The sequence below is a fragment of the Lissotriton helveticus genome, chromosome 5_1, assembly GCF_964261635.1.
Source record: "Lissotriton helveticus chromosome 5_1, aLisHel1.1, whole genome shotgun sequence".
In the NCBI taxonomy this organism is placed as follows: domain Eukaryota; kingdom Metazoa; phylum Chordata; class Amphibia; order Caudata; family Salamandridae; genus Lissotriton; species Lissotriton helveticus.
The window spans coordinates 1,591,892,821-1,591,912,027 of record NC_136065.1 but is presented as its reverse complement, the minus strand read 5'-3'; the positions used below and the strand labels follow the sequence as shown (position 1 = coordinate 1,591,912,027).

General features: G+C 45.6%; 1 protein-coding gene across 2 annotated transcripts in view; it reads left to right on the top strand.

The window, feature by feature from the left end:
• EPS8L3 (EPS8 signaling adaptor L3) overlaps window positions 1-19,207 on the top strand; it is a 196,698-nt gene that overhangs the window by 135,883 nt on the left and 41,608 nt on the right. For both annotated transcript variants that reach the window (XM_078644784.1, XM_078644786.1), the window contains exons 13-15: window positions 8,220-8,368; window positions 12,899-13,007; window positions 14,817-14,854. In XM_078644784.1, coding sequence (XP_078500910.1) covers window positions 8,220-8,368; window positions 12,899-13,007; window positions 14,817-14,854 — 296 coding nt within the window. The remainder of the gene's footprint in view (window positions 1-8,219; window positions 8,369-12,898; window positions 13,008-14,816; window positions 14,855-19,207) is intronic.

Here is a 19,207-nt window from a genome sequence, read left to right as displayed (position 1 = left end):
AGTTAGCGGTCCAGCGCTTTCGGGGAGGCAGGATACAAAACGTAATGTGCTTCCGGGAGCGCAGCGGACGGGCGCAGCGGGCGCGACGAAGGCGCGCCGGAGTTGCGCCTGAGTTAAGCCCGTCTGCGCCCGTCCGCGACCGGTCGGGGCTAGGGGCATGGGATGCTACTAGTCCTGTCACATATTCATCCTCTCAGCTATGCTCGTATTGGGCTCCTGGCGCCATTGCCCCCTCTATAATTACTGACTTGGTGCATCTTGGTTTATATACCCCTCCCCCTCACCATCCTCCTGGGACTGTTCCACACCTAATCTCGTTGTCCTCTGCTCCTCTCTCTGCTTCCGTCCCGCCACTGCCCCTCCCTGCCACTTCACCTGACACTTCGGCCACACTTTTAAACACCAGGTCTGCGGTCAGTCACCAATATGAGCTATTTGATTATATCGACTCTCATGACCCAGATCTCCTATTCCTAACCGAGACCTGGTTCAAGGCTGACTCCCTGCCCAATGTGCTTGCCGCCTTACCACCTTCATACTCCGCCATCCGGGCCGACCGCCCAGAAGGCAGGCGGGGAGGAGGAGTGGCCTTAATAGCCCGAACCAACTTTAATTTCCAGGTTCTTCCTTCCCCCCCTATTCCTGACGTAGACCTTCTTGCAGTTCGTTCAACTTCCCATCTGGCTCCCCTCACTATTGTTCTAATCTACCGTCCTCCCCAATCCACGCCCTCCTTCCTTTCTAGCCTTCAGACTCTTCTGGCAACTCTAGTAATTAACAACTCCTCTGTATTAGTCTTAGGGGACTTCAACTTTTGGCCCAACGATCCTGCCGAAAGTTCTCAATCAAAAGAGTTCACCAGTTTGATGACCAGCTTGAATTTCCTGTCGATCATTCACAGTCCTACCCATATACATGGCCATATACTAGACCAAATTTGGTCGCTAAATGTCCCATCTACGTCCCCAAACATATCCCCATGTTCCTGGTCAGACCATTCCATCATCACATTTTCCCTCGATTTAGCACCCCCTGCCAAACCCCAGCTCCCCAAAAATACTTGGGTCCGGAAATGGGGCAAAGCAGACTTACCCTCTTTCTGCTCAACTTTGGCCAAAACCAGCCCTGATCTCTCTGGCCTTGCAGCCACTTCCCAGTGGGCCGCCATTAACAACTGGTTTACCCTGGCGGCCGACGAATTTGCTCCATTAAGGCGACTCACAGTCAAGCGGGCCCATGCAGCCAACCGTTGGTTTACTCCAGACCTCAAGCAAAAGAAACTAGCTGCAAGAAGGGCCGAGCGAGCCTGGAGGAAAACCTATAGCCCCGCACAGAAGACAATTTACTTGTCTGTCTTGCATACCTATAAAAAGGGCATCCTTGCAGCCAAAACCGAATATTACACGGGCAGGATTATGACAGCCGAATCCCGTTCTAAGGAAATTTTTTCCACCATCCATGAGCTAGCATCATCCACCAGAGCTACGGCCATCACCCCCCCTTCCCAGTCCCTCTGCAATTTGCTCAATGAATTCTTCATTGACAAAGTTATTAAAATCAAACACAATATCCCATTGCCCTCCCCCACATTTGTTAATCCTTCCCCGCCCCCTGCCACCCTCAAACTCACTAACATCCCGCTGTTAACCAACGACACATTACTCCCCCTGCTCCACCGGGTCAAATCTGGCTCTCCTTTGGACTTTGCCCCTGCTCACATCCTCAAGAAAATATATTCAACTTGTCCCACGCCCCCCCTGACCCTTCTTAATGATTCGCTCGTACACGGTATGGTCCCCAGCTCACACAAATCGGCGGTCGTCATACCAATCATAAAAAAACCTGATGCCGACTCATCTTCCCCCTCCAATTACCGCCCCATTTCCCTTCTACCCTACCTAGCAAAAGTCCTTGAAAGTCACGTCACGACCACTCTGAGCACTCACGTAGAGGCAAATCACTGCCTCTCTCCCTGTCAAGCCGGCTTTCGTCCCCTGCACTCTACTGAGAAAGTGGTGATCTCAGTAATGGACAAATTGCGCGAAGGCATTGACATCAACCTCCCGCAAGCCCTGATCCTCCTAGATTTGTCCGCCGCTTTTGACACGGTGGACCATTCCATCCTTCTCCACCGTGTCAGGGCGGCGGGCATAGAGGGCTCGGCCCTTTTATGGCTCGAGTCCTTTCTCACTGGGAGGGCCCAGGCGGTCCAATTGGCTGATTTCACCGCGGCCTCCCGCAAGGTAGAGTGCGGGGTCCCTCAAGGTTCATCACTTTCCCCTCTTTTGTTTAATTTATACATATATCCCCTCATTTTTATGTTACAGCAGCTGGAGGTCACCGTGTTCAACTACGCAGATGACCTCCAACTAATTTTCAACCTCTCCCATCCATCTTCATCCGCCCAGAATGTCCGTACAGTTATGACATTCATCCAGGATTGGATGAACTGCAACCACCTCAAACTCAACCCGGACAAGACCGAGTTAGTCCTGACCGGAGGTGGTTGCAGCCCATGGTCCCCTTCCTTCTGGCCCCCATCCCTTGGTGTACCTCCACTCCCCGTATCCACAGTAAAAACTCTTGGGATCCTTCTAAACCCACAACTCACTGTCCATCCGCAGGTTAGCTCTGTGGTATCCTCATGTTTTTTCTCCCTCAGAATAATCAGGAAAGTTTCCCGTTTTTTTTCCCCCTCTGCTTTAAAAATAATCATTTTGGCCATGGTGCTATCCCGTATAGATTACGGGAACATAATCTATAACGGGGCTCCTGCCTATGCAATCCATCGCTTGCAGTTAGTGCAGAATCAGGCTGCTCGCCTGATTCACGGCCTACCGAAGTACCATCGAGCCACACCACTGCTAAAAGCACTGCATTGGCTTCCTGTGAAAGAGCGCGCCCTTTTTAAACTAGGTTGCCTTACCTACCAGGCCAGGTCGGGCACCGCCCCAGAGTTCATCTGCTCTGCCATTAAATCTTATCTTCCTGGCAGGGAACTTCGCTCCACTCACCTGGCCCTGCTAGCTATCCCCCGCTTTAAAAAACAAAGGGTCGGTGGAGTGAGGTTTGCTGCTCTGGCTCCAATTTTTTGGAACTCCCTTCCTGTTGCCCTGCGGACATCACCTTCCTACCTCCAGTTCCGGAAGGACCTCAAAACCCATCTCTTCACATTAGCTTATGCCACTTAACCCTCTCCTAATGCTGCTGACTTATGGTTCACTCATAGCGCCATGAAACCGCTGGGTAAAAGCGCGCTCTATAAATATTTTTAAATTAAATTAAATTAAATAAGGCAAGTGGCCCTGCCGGATCTTTACCCCCAGATCTTCTGCGCTTAACATGTTTACTATATTCGCAATAATGTACCACATAGACCCTGATATTTCAGCTATTATGGCCTTTCTATATGCAGAGGAGGCCTTTGACTCGCTAAAATGGCATTTTATGTGCACAGTCATAAATGTCTTATGTGCAAATCGGTCTGCCTACGCAAAAATCAACAACTTGACATCAGAATCAATATAAGTCACCATAGTTACTAGACAAGGATGTTCCCCATCACTGCTTCTATTTGCCATAGTGAAGGACTCATCGGCAACATTGTGCACAAAGCGGGCTGTCCTTCAATAGCAGATGATTGATACTTTCCATGTGTGCATACGAGATTGTGTTTCATTAAAAACCCAGGGCCATATTATCAGAAACGGCGATAACATTATCGCCGCTTTAGCGGCAGGAAACTGCCGCTAAAGCGGAGATAAGGGGCTTGATCATATGCCCTTGTGAATTCCCATATCAAGCCGAGGTTCTGGTGTGAACCTGGGCTTCTATGGGAATTCACAAGGGCGTATTATCAAGGCCTTTATCGGCGCTTTAGCGGCAGTTTCCTCCCGCTAAAGCGGCGATAATGTTATCGCCGTCCTTGATAATATGGCCCCCAGAGAGCAAACTTATGCCAGTGCTCCACGAAATCACGAAATTCGGGTTCTCTTCAGGGCTATTTGTGAATTGGAGCAAATAAGGAATTTATTCGCTGACATCGGCCACTCAAACATTCACTTGAAACTAACTTCTACTCTGGAAAGAGGAAAACATAAGATACTTGAGAATTATGATACATCGAGATATGGCAATTTAGTAAGGTTAATTATGGCCCTGTGGTTACTAAGCTTTGCATGCAAATAGACCGGTGGATACGGCTACCTCTGTCACTATCCAGCAGAATAGCAATATTAAAAACAGTAGTTGTGTCCAAGTTTCTAAACTATCTATTCCAGCCCACTGTCTCAGGGTTTCTTTCGATCTCTGCATATTGAATTTCCTAGACTAGGATGAGGAGGTAGACAGGTGAGATTCTGCTGGGAAATCATTACACTACTACTTGTCAAGAGAGGGTTGACTGGCCATACTGGGAGATGTGGTAGATGTACCTAAATCTGTGAGATGTTTAACTGCAATACTATTACTGTTTGCAATAGCTATACAATGAATGAAGGGGCTTCTCCTTACGCACGCCAGGTGGCTCAGGTGAGGTACATTTCTCCACAATGCAACAAGCAGCATGAAGACCCAATGACATTTGGGCATATCTTAGGGTGTAGGGTGGGGGCCATTGGCGAGTGGCTGAATGTGAGCATCCTCAAACTGAACTCTGACAAAACAGAGATACTCTTTTTTGGAACTGACAGTCACCCAGACGCCTACAACTGGTGACCCTCAGAGCTAGGTAACTCCCCCAACCCCACTCCATCATCTGTGGTAAGAAATCCAGGAGTCAATTTTGACTTCAACTTGTGTTTCGAACCTCAGGTTCGAGTTGTGTCAGCCAGTTGTTTCCTCATGCTGAAATAAATCAGGAAGATGATCCATTTGATTTCCGAGGAAAAGCGTAAATCCGTCATTCATGCCTTGGTGACCTCAAAACCTGATTGTGCGATAAGCCTTTACATGGGTTTACCATTGTATATGCTTTACCCCCTGCAGATTATTCAGAACACTGCAGCCTGGCTGATTCTGAAGATCCCAGCTTGATTTTCTGTTGTGGCCTCCTTGCGCAGTCTACATTGGCTGCCCATTGTCAGCTGCATCAAATTTAAAGCTCTAGCATTCGCTTTCAGGGCTTTGCTAGCATAAAGGCCACCCTCTACTAAAAAAGAAGACTTCATCCCTACCAACAGACGTGATCACTGGGCTCCAATGGTCCAAAATGTATACGTGTTCCTAGGGTCTGCAAGGCAAGAAGAGGTGCTCGCTACTTTTCCTTCTTGACCGTCAAACTTTGGAACTGTTTGTATCTGACTCATTGCTTTTCACCCACCGAATCAGTGTATCAGGAACTTCTGAAGACCTATCTTTTCAATATATAGGCCTCCCCCCTGTTCTTGGTTTGATAAAATGCCTGTTTCCCGTTTAAGCCACTGGCACTGGTATGCCTCTTCAGAAGCAGCTGCATGCTTTATACATTCTATTGTATTGTATCCTTAACATTTGAAGGGCACTGGAGTATGCCATAGAGGTGTTGGGGTGTCTTAATTATAAGTAGAACAATATGACATTGAAGGGGTGGAACACCTAAGTGCTGTGTGCTGTTGACTTCATGGTCTATACATAATTGACTTTGGATGCATGACGTGCTCATTTCTTGGCATGTAGAAGATTGTGCTATATTTACTTGGAAGGTTATGCTCCATCTGTGTGCATAAACCTGGGGCCATGCATTATGTTCAATGTTAAAACAAATTATAAGAAAAAACAGTCTGTATTTAGGTCTGCCCTCCTATATTTTGGCTACGCTACAAGGGGTTCAGAATGCATCAAGCAGGGCCATCTGCGGACTCAGAAAATGTGTTCATGTTTCTAAAGCACGGAAATTAATTGATTGGCTTCTGGTAAAATATTCACTGACCAAAGCACAGCTCATAGTGCCCCTTACTAGTGAGAGAAATCTTATATCTCCAAGTACCCACATCACTCACCATCTGAGGCAGCTGCACTGGCTCCAGCTCCCAGTTCAAGCTCCTCACAGAGGCATTCAATGCTCTACACAACACCGGACCCTTCTAACTCAACCACCACCATCACTCCCATCAACCCTCTAGACACCTTCACTCTGCCTCTCCCAAGCATCCCACATACTCAGCAGCAGAGCCAGGAGCTGGTCCTTCTGCCACATCAAGGCGAAGTGGTGGGATGTCCTCCCTGTCCACCTCAGGAGGATCTCCACTTCGCTGTTGGAATTCCAAAAGAAGCTGAAGACCTGGCTCTTTGACTAGCACTCTGTCCCTCCACTGACCACTCCTAGGCTCAGTTTTCACCTGCCTAGCGCCTTGATACCCCCACGGGTGATAAGCTGCTCTCCACAAATCCACTGAGATAACATAACTTACCATACCATAACAAGTATCTCTATCTCTATATACCAACTCCAGTGCCTAATTTGTAAAAGTGCTACTGCTCAAAGCTCTAGTCAGAAGCCTGCAGCCGGCACTATTGAATACCAAGGCTGCACAATCTTCAATTCACCTCAGGCCTCATTACTCCACTACCACATAGTACCACACTTTAACTAACTCTTGTCAGTCCCTTCGTTCTTCCTTTGTGGTGCTTTGTCTGTATTTCTCTTCCTCCTTCTTTCCCCTTTGTGTATTTTGCCTTCTCTTGCACTCCGTCAAAATCTAATGAGAAAAAAAAGCGGCAGTCCCAGAAATGTGTTCCAGTGGTCCCTACCGGCAACACGGGCTCAAATTAAGCACTGTCCTCCACGCACCCTTTGCTCGACTAACCTATGCTTCTTAACCTCACACAAATTTGAGAGGCTGCACTCCCGAGGATTCTCTTTAAGATGCTTAGTACTGGGAATTTAGAACTCTTCCTTTGGCACTTCACTCACTGGAACACTTCTCTATCTTCCAAAAAAACCCAGAATTCATATATTTTCTGTTAGCAGGTATGCTGAAGACCCAGTTTTCTAGCATGAACGCTCTCTCGTTCATTTATGCCTTACTTTTAGTTTGTCTCCTTTACTTGGCTTTTTTCTTCGATTTGTATTTTTTAGTGCCAAGTAACTTCATGGTGGTAGTGTGTTGCACTAATAAAATCAATTATGTAATCAATCATTAGGTATTGCATTGCATAGGTGGCTCTAATCAGGGTTTCATCCTAACACAAACTATAACTAATTATAGGCGTCCCTCTGCACACATCAGCAGTCTATTACATCACCATTCACTCTCAGCATTCCAGACATAAGCAGAGAAATTCAGGAAATGTGGTTACAAGATGGTACTACAACTGCACTGCCGAAAATAGGAGAACCTGTAGCAGGTATTATACCACAACACTAGTGTTACTGGTAAGTAACCTTTCCTTTCTTCTTAGCAACATAAAAGAAAATGGGAGTTGCTTTTATTGTATAAGCAGCATCTATTCAGCCCCAAAGCAAGTATTATTGGCCACATTTTCAAATAAATCTTGCAATGCAGTGCAGCAAGTCGCTTCCCTGATTTATGTGAACCAGAGAGAGCAGAAAGTTGCCATGTCTACAAAGAAGTGGTGCTGTTCTGCTCTGTCTCTGCACTAGCGCACTTTATGCTACTATGTACCAACGCAAACACCCTTGCACCATAGTGCAAGGGTGTCTATGTTGTGGTCAGCATAGTTTTTCTGTAGGAAGGTGTCCCCTCTTCATCAAAAACTTTGCTAAAAGGCAATTTCCTCTTTAGTATATGTGCTGCAGAATGTAGCACAAATGTAGAGAAGGAAAAAAGGACAAATAAAGTATTTCTTCTTTTAACGCCAGGCTCGGGGATGCACAATATTTTTGTGCAAATCCATGTCTACAATCTATGCAAATATAGATTTGCACCAAAATCCATGGGTGGATGCACATGAATTCCCATGTACCACCCATAGAACGCCTCTTTGATGCAAAGCAATGCAAGACTGTGAGTTTCATTACTTTGGATTACACTCCAACACAATTGTAAATACCAACCCATACTTTTAGTTAAGTCTGTGTTAAAAAAGTACCACAAATCCGATGCAAAGTGTTTGTAAATCTTGGCCTTCATCCTAATGTATTTATGTGCTTCTGCTGAGGAGCAAACGTGTAAATATTAGCAAAGACCACATTTTGTTGAGCTGGGCATTTCTAGTTGTGCAGCCCTGCATTTTAGAGTCCTTTAATATATCACTCTTTGACTTTCCCCAAATTCCAGATCTTGCCAAACTGTCCCCGAAAAGATATGGCGCCTTCTGTTATCTCCCCTCTACTGACCCAGAAGGCAATCAACCTGCTGAACTCCTGCGTGACTGAGCAAGAAAGAAATACGTGGAAGAGTCTGGGAGATGCTTGGATGGTAACTAGGTGAGAAATTATGTTATTTTGCAATTGTGCAGGAATTTGAGGGGCTAAAGCATCAGCTAAATCAAAAATTCCAATATTTAATCAATACCTAAATCTATTGTTTTCCGCATCTTCCCAAATTCTCTTAATCTTAATGCGTAAGTCATCACATATAACAATGAAGAATAACCAAAATCCTTGGATGTACATCAAGCATAAAAACATACTTGGCATCTGTTAGTTTTATATAAACATTTGTTTATTGTTCGCAGATTAATTTGAACAAATGTTAAACACTCTACCATACTCATTATTAATGAGGAGAGGTTGCTCCAAGAAGGGGGTGCAAAAAGATGGTGCTCATGTGTGAAGTAGGTAAAAGTGAAAGGAGGGGAAATCAAAGTCAAAAGAATTCAAAACACAAACATCATTATAATCGTTCTAGGAGGTAACTGGTTCTAACTGACAACAAACCCTGTTAGATAAAGCCTTTCCACCATGAATTCATTTCCATGTATTTATTTCAGGTAATTTCCAAAAAGCAGAGAGGTGTCATCTGTAGCTCGGGCGGGGTAATGGTGGTTGTGGTACAGGCCTGCTTGGGGGTAAGTGTCGACGTTTCGACCCGACGTGAAAGCATAGAGGGTAATTAGTTCCTCAGCTGGTGGGTCTTCCTCAGGCCAGAGGGACAAGGGGGAAGACATCCTATTGCAGGTTTTGCAATCCCGGGAGCCCTGATCTACGAGCATCTTGAATAGGTTTCCTCCCCCCTCGTCCCTTTGTCTTGAGGAAGACCTACCAGCTGAGGAACTAATTACCCTCTATGCTTTCAAGTCGGGTAGAAACATCGACGCTTACCCCCAAGCAGGCCTGTACCATGCGTCATCTTTACCCAGCCCGAGCTACAGATGAAACCTCTGGTTTTTTTTAGATTAACAGAAATAAATACATGGAAACGAATTCATGGTGGACAGGCTTTACCTAAATTGTAAATGTAAATTGATACTTGTATAGCGCACTACTCACCCGCAAGGGTCTCAAGGCGCTTGTACGAATACCGCTGTGGAACCCATCCTGGCTTTCCCTGTGAGGTGTCCACTCCTGGGCACCCCCAAGGTGGAGGCCAGGCATTGTTAGCGTTGTGGGGGCCGTTGTGGAGATTAAGCAAGCTATTGCCCAGAGTTGCAGAGTGGGACTCCATGATTGGAATAGACACCGAGGCGAGAATTATCAGGTCCGTGGAATTTTTTTTTTTAGCTCAAGACCCGCCGAGGCGGGGAATTGAACCCTGGTCCCGGGCTAGACCTCTGCATCAGGGTCTGCCGCTCTAACCATTGAGCCACACTTCTCCACTAGCTGGTTTTGGAGTCCATTTTGGGGGGGGGAGGAAGTGCCCCACAGTCTCCAACTTCCTGTTTCTGTCCAGCAGGCTCCTCCCAGTGCTTTCTTCATGTGCTGGTCACTTTGATTTGGATCTTGACCTGGAAGGATTACTTTTTGTGGATGCTGCTGGATATTTGGATTTTTGCAAAACTGAAAGCACTCAGCAGGTACAAAAGTTCAATCTTATCATTAGTAACCATTCCCTGTAGTGCCTGGAAGGATTACTTTTTGTGGATGCTGCTGGATATTTGGATTTTTGCAAAACTGAAAGCACTCAGCAGGTGCAAAAGTTTAATCTTATCATGAGTAACCATTCCCTGTAGTGCTTCCTGAGGGGCCCCTTCAGAGTTCAGTTGCCTACTTGCAACTATTCTATGACCCTGCTCTGACCCTCACAGCAGGCTCATAGAATAGCTACAAGTAGGCCACAAAGGTCCTGTGAAAACAAAATTGCACTGCAACAGAAAACAAATTACAGATAAGGAAGCAGGTGCCAGCCAGACTGGAAGTTTAAATTCAGTGACACATTAATCAACCCCAAATTAATTCATGTCAGTTGAAGCAGGGCAGGTGTGCTTGCTTTTTTTCACCCCCATAATCTACAGTGATAAACCAACCAGAGGGTGGCAGTGATGTACCAGAGGGTGGCATGGGTGTACCAGAGGGTGGCAGTGGTGAAACAGAGGGTGCTGTGAACCTGTGATGATGAACCAGACGTAGAAACAACATAGTCGCAGCCGTTGCGAGCCGACAAGTAAGTTCGCAATTGCGAACTGGTAGACAACCCTCGCGAACTGGCAGAAACCCTTGCGAACACAAAAAAAAATCCGCAAATTCGCGAGAGTTCGCGGATTTTGCAGATTGCGAATCCGTAAATACGAAAGTTTGCGGATTGCCAATTCGCAAAATCCGCCCATGCTTAGATTTTTCCAAGGCATATCTCAATTAACGTTGAGCAAAATACCCAAAAGCAACGCATTCATTTCCCTTGGACACCCACATAACAAATGCCAGCAAGGCAAACATCTGCACTACACCAGGAACTCCTGACAACCTAGAGTCAATTGACTGCACACATCTATGCTTAAAAATGAATCACCCTATTTACATGCAAATTATGTGTGGTGTGTCTCTGTGTATACTAAACTGCTGTATTAGGTGCTCTGGTTGAAACCACAATGTCATGATACTCGAGAAATAACATTAGTCATACTGTGGGAACGGATCACCATTAAGGGACTGGGAAGACAAATCAAACCTTCATCATCAAAATTACAATGCATTATGGTTGTTGTAGTCCACTCTCAATACATGTCAGATGTATCATTACAGAGCTGGAGCCCACTCCAGACATTTTGGGGATCCTTGTTCTAAACCTACTAGCTAGCACCTCCAGCAAATGAGCAATGGCTGCTGTCCAAGCTAAGGTTGGATAGTCAGGAGTGCAAAGCTCAATCCAGTTGGAGTGCAATACTGTCTAAAGGCTTGAAACACCATATGTGATTAAAGACAATGGATTCTACCAAGTAGACACTGACTACCCCTGGACCCATTGATCTCAGAGGGCCAGACGATATCCTAGCTGAATCTGACCAATACATCTCCCAGCTGAGTGTGTCCAAAAGATTTCCCACTAGAATGGATCTGTAAAGTCACTCAACTGGCTATTTCCAGGAGCTGTTCAAACAAATTATAGTCAGCAGTTCTCTCAGCAGAGTGTTTCCAGATCTTAGCGTGTTCCCAGGAGATCTACTTGAAGGAAGCATACAGGAAATCTCGCAAAACAGTTGGTCCCAGGGATCTCCATCCAAGGTGTGTCCACATGATCTCCAAGAAAAATGCATCTAATAGAAGCTCCCAGCAAAATCTGCCCAAGAGACCTTGCAACAAAATATGTGCAGGAGATGTATCAGCAACGTACTACAATAAGATCTACTAGCAGAGTGTGTTTGCAAAGTATGAAATGGAGATCTCTTAGCAGGGTGTTCCCAGGAGATCCTTCAGTAGTGTGTGTCCAGTGGATCTCCCAACAAAGTGTGAATTCAAAAGAGCTTGATATATAGATTGAATAATAAAGTGGCAAACAGAGCACTGCAGGACACTGATGTTGTGAACAAGCCCTAGACCACTGCAAGTTCATGTTTACGGTTCACCCGCAATCGCCTAAAAGAATGATTTAAACCATTAAAAACCAGTATTGCTACTCCTACTGGGCATGTCAAGAGCTATGAGCACTCCAACAGTATTTATAGACAGACATTGCATCTTGCAGTATCTGCAACACAACTGTGCATATAGAGAACCAAACAGAGAAGTAACTTTCTGTAACCTGGAAAGGAGTGGATCTCAACATTTAAAAAAGGGAACTCTGAAGTCACCCTTCCAGAGAACCGAAAATCATCCATGTCAGAGAACCAGAGCCCATCGTACCACAGAACCATAAAACCACAAATATGGAGGACTTTGAAATAAACATATAGATGAAACAGATCCCTCATAAAATAGAACTCTAGATTAACAAAGCCAAAAATAGCATTACAGAGAACCTTAGATCAACCATGCCGGGGAAGTCTATCCAAATCATCCTAAATTATGCCCGGTTCCCCATACCAGCAAACCCTCTGCCCTCCATATCCAGGAAGCTTTAGACCTACCATGACAGGAAACCTAGACAGTACCAGATAAACCTAGATCTGTAATACCAGGAAACCACAGACCCATCATAACAAGGATACTTTGATCCACTATATAAGTGAACCATAAGTTCTCCAAGCCTTGCCAGACTCCCTTAAATCAACCACACAAGGACACCATAGATCGGAAATAAAATTGTCCCCTACTCTCAACATACATGTGTACTTTGAAGGGGTGAAATCCTGACATCGATTTCAAAGAATCACTATGTCAGGCCTTCCAAACTCCATGCTCTAATGAATCCTCAGGCCTGTGATAGCTCAAAACTCCCTGTCCACAATCTCAATTATTTCAGAGAAAGCAATGACCACACCAGAGGCTATTATTAATGGTTTTATTAAGGATTCACTGTGAAACTTGGGTAGCCCTGCTCAAGGATTATTATGTGTATTTTCCTTGCAATGCTGGTAAATAAATGATACACTTACTGGAATGATGTCTTTGGGCATTAACATCTATGTTCACTCCACACAGAGCAGACTGGCCCAACGGGAAGAATATCCCGCCATACACTCCAACATTTTCTGATGGATGGATGCCCAGAATGTCACCCAACAGCGAGTCGACGCAACCAATGAGTCATGTAAGTGTCCAGGGACCAATAGCCAGGAAGCTGACACATTGTACAGTTTCCAGATTGTGGCAGTCACTGTTTGCCCACTTACTCACCCCCATTCTGTCTATTCAGCCATTCATATTGTAGCTATCCAGGCAACATTTCCCTGCTAGGATTTATTTGCAGCAACTCCTTTACTATTGATTCCAGCCCACTTCATGCAACCCACCCAATTAAACCCTTCCCTACTATTGATATAAGCAGCCCTTCCTGTGTACTTTGTGACAATTGTCTCTTATGCTTGTTATGCAATCCATCCAGAAATCCTGTTCCAAGCTGTTTATCCGCCGCTGGTTTTGGTATATGGGCAACAACCCCTCTCTAATGCTTCCTACCCCACCAGCCCTTCCAGTGCTATCCAGGCGCCTTCTTTTACAAGGCCAACTATCTCACTTGCCCCTAATATAACATATGTTTCCCCTGTTCTCCTAATGTTATCATTCCACAACCCCCTCGTATACTGTTTATCCACTGATGTCATCCCATGTTATCCATTTCAGCAGCCTCTGCTAGTCAGTCTAACCATTAGTTCATTCCATGCTATTTACCCTGACAGCCCCACCCATGCTACCTTTACCAGCCACCCTTTTTGTGTTAAGTATCAACTCCCTCCCATGCAATCCATCCAACAATCAGGGTTTAATTTGAACCGGTCGTTGCCGGTGGGGGCCACCAGCACTTATTTTGGGGAGAGACACTTATTCTACATCAGATGTTTACCGAGAGTGGGAGAGGTGAAAAACAGATAAATCGGAAAAACTGAAGATAAAGATGGCAAAACCGTCAAAAAGGGAGAGAACAGGAACCTCTGAGAATGAGATAAAGGGGAAGACTGTGCCTGGTAGTAATAGGCATGACGTGCTTTAGGAGTACCAGCCGTGGTATTCTGCGTTCTGATATTTTAATGCACCGGGCGCTGGCTTCAGAGCAAAGTTTCGGGCACCAGCACTCTTTCTTTTACAAATTAAGCACTGCATTCCTTCCCATGCCACCCTCAAACTTGTTATCAACCAAGTAAATATTTTCCTTGCTCTCTCTCCAGCTATCCTCTATCATGATGTCTGTCCAAATTGCACTTCACAAGCTATCAATCCATAAATCCACATGAGCGCTCTATCCAATAAAAAACTTCCATGCTATCTAACCAGCATCCCCTCCCCAGTCTATTGCACCGGTTTTCACTTGGCTGTATACCCAATAATTAATCCTATGCCACATATATAATGAATAATTCCCTCATCTTCTAACTAGCCAATCACCGCACCCTTTGCTATCCATTGAATATTTCACTTCCTCTTTATCTGTGTACCTTTCTTTTACAGTCAATCAAGCAATTCCTTTCATTGGTATCTGTCCAACTATGTGCTCTAATGCTACATGCCCCATCCCCTTTCTAACAACCACCTCATAAGATCCACTCAACTATCGCATTCCAAGCTACCTATCCAACAACCCCACTACTAGCCATGTTGCCTTCCTTCTCATGCTACGTAAGAACATCATTGCTATCTAGGTTCCCCTAGCTTTACAGAAATCTTCTTCCAGATGTCTGTCCTTCATACACTGTCAGTGCCAGCGACCCAAAATATCCCTTTTGTGCTATTGCAGTAAACCCTTTGGCATGGTCTATCTTGCCTGCCTCCTCCATGACATTCGGTCTTATTCTTTCCTTCCCCCAGCACTCCTCGTGCATAGTGAGGATGCTTGCTCTGATATTTTGCACTGTGTGAAACCTTTGTCTCAGAAGTGAACCTTTTTTCTCACTCTATTTTGCAGAATCAGGTAGCAGGCCGCAGCCCACAGTCCACACCGAGGTATGTATCTTGTTATGCAATCCATCCAGAAATCCTGTTCCAAGCTGTTTATCCGCCGCTGGTTTTGGTATATGGGCAACAACCCCTCTCTAATGCTTCCTACCCCACCAGCCCTTCCAGTGCTATCCAGGCGCCTTCTTTTACAAGGCCAACTATCTCACTTGCCCCTAATATAACATATGTTTCCCCTGTTCTCCTAATGTTATCATTCCACAACCCCCTCGTATACTGTTTATCCACTGATGTCATCCCATGTTATCCATTTCAGCAGCCTCTGCTAGTGAATGTATCTCCAGCTCGGCTGGCCAGGGCAGCTTGGACTTAATTTACTTCCAACATACTGTTAAGATGGAAGAAAACATTGTAGGCGCCAAGCTTGCCAAACACCCATTGCTGAAACCCTCTCTCCCTCATCTCTCCCAGTTACTCAGCAGTGTGTTTCCTCACTGGTTGACCCACATCAGTTTAGGTATGAATTCTCCATGTAGCCAGAGCTCACAATTTCAGCCAAACCATTCTGAAAACATGTTGAGTTCTTGAACGCTTAGACAAGGTGTCAGGACACACCATATAGACACTGCGCCTCTAAAATGTCGAGCTATGCAGTTACAGTAAGTGCTTTCAGCCTCTACGGGGTGGGAAAGTGCCACATGAATGACAATATATTACAATAAAATACCATTCTCACTCCACTTCAAGCTGCTTACACTGAGAACCTGACATGCTCAAGCCAAAGGGTGAGACTATATGAAAGAGGAGCTAAAAGTACATACATAATATTGACTTTTAATGGATGTGGTTTGCAGACAATAAGGGCGTGGAAGTATAACTGTACTATGCTTAACTCCCCATCTATGTAACCTAAGATATATGTAAATGATTGTCACCGTACACATATGTGAAGCTAAGTATAGTAAACCTATACCTACTGATATTTCCTTATCTTCACAATTTTTTTGTTCTCGATATTGTGGCCCCACAATAGTTTTTCCTCTGTAGAACCAGATGGGGGGTGAGCGTTTTGCTGTACAAAAGCTGAGTGATACAACATGCAAGCATAACAAAAGAGAGTCATGCAATTCTATCACCAAAGGTTCAGCTCAGTCTGCTTCAAAGGGGGCTGCTGTTTCAAGTTCTTGGGATCACATAGCTGAAGAATGCTAAAGTTATGGCCCACCTTCCCTCAGCCAGGAGAAACCATAGTAGCGCTCAACTCCTCTGCCAGGCTGAGGCTTGTGTACCTGCCTCAAGCTTCCCACTGTTCCCTCGATCAGAAGCCTTTCTGCCCCTCCACAGCTCCCACCACAGTTTACCAGAAATGTCACTTAGATAGTTTTACACTAAACAGCACCCTGTATTCCATCTCCCCCTGCCCTGATCAGTACCAAGACACCGTCCAGCTCCCCAGGTTAGAGATGCCGTGCGGCGGGCATGGCATCCGAATGGGAAAGGCCTCTTGTGCCAGGCTCTTATGCGCACACAGTGAGGCTGTCAGGGTTTCATGTTCCACAGAGATGGACTAAGAGAGACATACATGACTGTGGTACTGAGCTTGAGGGGGGTCGCCTCGATGCACAATATCACCTTTGACACACTCCTCCTGCACAGAAGGTTCAACAGGGCCACACAATCACACAGTGACGAATGTGGTCTCAGCTGCCCAGTGAAACAATCACTGTCTGCACAGTTCATCAATTAAGAACAAGCACACACTATAAATCGAAGAGGAATGTCGTTTCTGAGCCAGTCATCAGTTATGGCTTTTTATGAGGGCATTTTGGGCTTCCCTCTACACATAACTCGCACTTCAGACCTTAGGAGTGATGTTTCAATGCGCCAGAGTGCATGAAGCTTTTCATTACTGCATATTTCATTATGCTGATTTGTAAACCCTTTATTGTTCAAGCCTCATCCAGACAGTATGCGTATGTGGGAAGCGCTGCAGGGCTGCCTCTAAAATGTGTGAATGTATAGATCATCAGCTGGGGTCGGAGCACAAGATCGAAGATTAAGCTGCAGCAGTCAAATGTAAATGTAGTATATTTTGTAAAGCGCACAGCTGCCCCAACGGGGCGTCCCGGCGCTGTATAACGCTGTGGAACCCTTCCTGGCTCTCCCTGCGAGATGCCTCTCCTGGGCACCCCCAATGTGAAGCCAGGCATCCCAGTGTTGATGGGGCCGTTGTGGAGATTAAGCAAGCTATTGCCCAGAGTTGCAGCGTGGGACCCATGATTAGAGTAGGCGCTGATGCGAGAATTATCGAGTCCGCGGACATTGAGCCCAAGACCCTGCCGCGGCGGGACTTGAACCCTGGTCCCGGGCCTGATCTCTGCTTCAGAGTCTGCCGCTCTAACCAGTGAGCCGCACTTCTCCAAATGCCCCAACTGAGCTTTTTCAGGTTTCTAACCTTAACCCCCTAAGGTGTGCTGAGCCACAACAGAAGTGTTACACAAATTCCACATGTGCAGAACATAGCAAACCACTAATGGATTATGGCCGCTCTCAGGAATTGAAGGAACTCAAGTTGATCAATATAAATTGCTCAGATCAACGTTGCATGATCACGACCAACCCTAATATCTGTTAAGAACTTCCTTGATTTGTTGGATTTAGGTTCAAGCCAAACTGATAATAGGAGTAAAAGACCGCAGGGCATATTACCAAGGGGGGCGATAGGCAATTATTGCCAATTTAGCGGCCGTTTTCCGCCGCTAAGCGGCGATAATTCTATCGCCCTATTAGCAAGCTGTCGCTACCTTATGTTAGCGACAGCTTTTAGGCGATAGCGAGCGGTTTGGGGCCTGCTTTGCATGTCAGCGATGTTTATCGCTAATGACATGCAAGGTGGGCTTACCCAACCAGTTAGCGACTGAAAGCAGTCGCTAACGTCGCTATCGCCTATTAGCAAGGCAGGCGTAGAGTTGGAAATATTTGCGCTAAGCGCAAATATCTCCAAATACTAACACCTGCCCGGACCAGTTCTTAGCCATGTTATCCAATGGGAGGTGGATAACATGGCTAAGAGCATTTTGTCGCTAATGCGTGAATATCACTGTATTCTCAGCGATATTCACGCATTTCGCCGCTATCGCTGGATATTTTAGCACTGCTAGAGCGCGCGAGGTCACCCAACCAATAATTTCGCCGTTTCCGGCTTCGGGCCCATATATTTCAATTCACAATATACATTGACCGGGTGACTTCACGGGCTGCTACCAATTTGTGTGAATTCCCTACTGTTATTACTCAGCGTACCCGACTTACCATCCACCGACACGGGTACCTATGACCACAACGGATCAGGGAGCTAGCTGTAAAAGGAAAGGCAGCAAAATACAAACTCAAAATGACATTCAATACTGTTGTAAATGACCACGGACAACTGGAAGTTTTAAAATCTTTATCTAAAGTTCGTTTTCTTCTAGCATGAGATTTACAAGAATAAGGCAATCAATAATCAAGATAACGAAAAGTACATAACTATAGAGAAATAAAGTCAGGGTAATCATGGAAATGCTAATATGAGATGCAACAGAAAACGCTATGCATTCAGGGTAAAAGTTCTTTGGACAGTTTAAGTAAGGCCGTTCTAGACCATATCAGGAAATGACAAACTGCAATGCAAAATATGATTTCTAAAAGGTAGGGTAACATGGGAACACGTTATGAATTCATGCAATTTACTTTACGTTTCAATAGTTGAGGCAAAAGCATGGAAAATCAACATATGCAAATGTGTGTGTTTATTGAAGCAAAAGACAGAAAAATAGAAAGGTGCAAGTTTTAAGGATTTCAGAGCAATATTTACCTAGACTGGTGTGGAAACCAAACCCTGGCCACGGGTCAGTTAAGGACAGGAAACCCTCAAGTAAGGATACCCGTCAATGGACAGCAGGTGCAGAATGGACACCCCGGACAGGACAGGAAACACTCAGATTAGGAATCAGGACAGGACCTCAGGACAGGAACCCCTCAGGACAGGACCGCACCCGCAGTTTGGAAGCAACGCCTGCGCTCCACCCTCTCTGCAGCTACCGATCAAGACCCCGATTGGGTCAGCGAACTCCCAGCAAAGTGCTCCGCCAGCACTTTAAGGTTCAGTAGAACCTTAGTCTATGGTCAATTTCGGACAGAGTGCTCCGCAGCGCTCTGTATCTTCAGTCACCTATTGAGTGCGATGGGTCAGTGACAGGTCAGCTAAACCAGACAAGTCGGACAATTTCCCTAGGTGAACCCAGGGTAGATATACAGTTTGGGGACGGTGTACCACCCCCCCAATGTTGCAAAGTGTCAGAATCCCTCAATTTGGATTGGTCCTAAGGTAGGATTTGGGTAACACACCAATCAGAACAC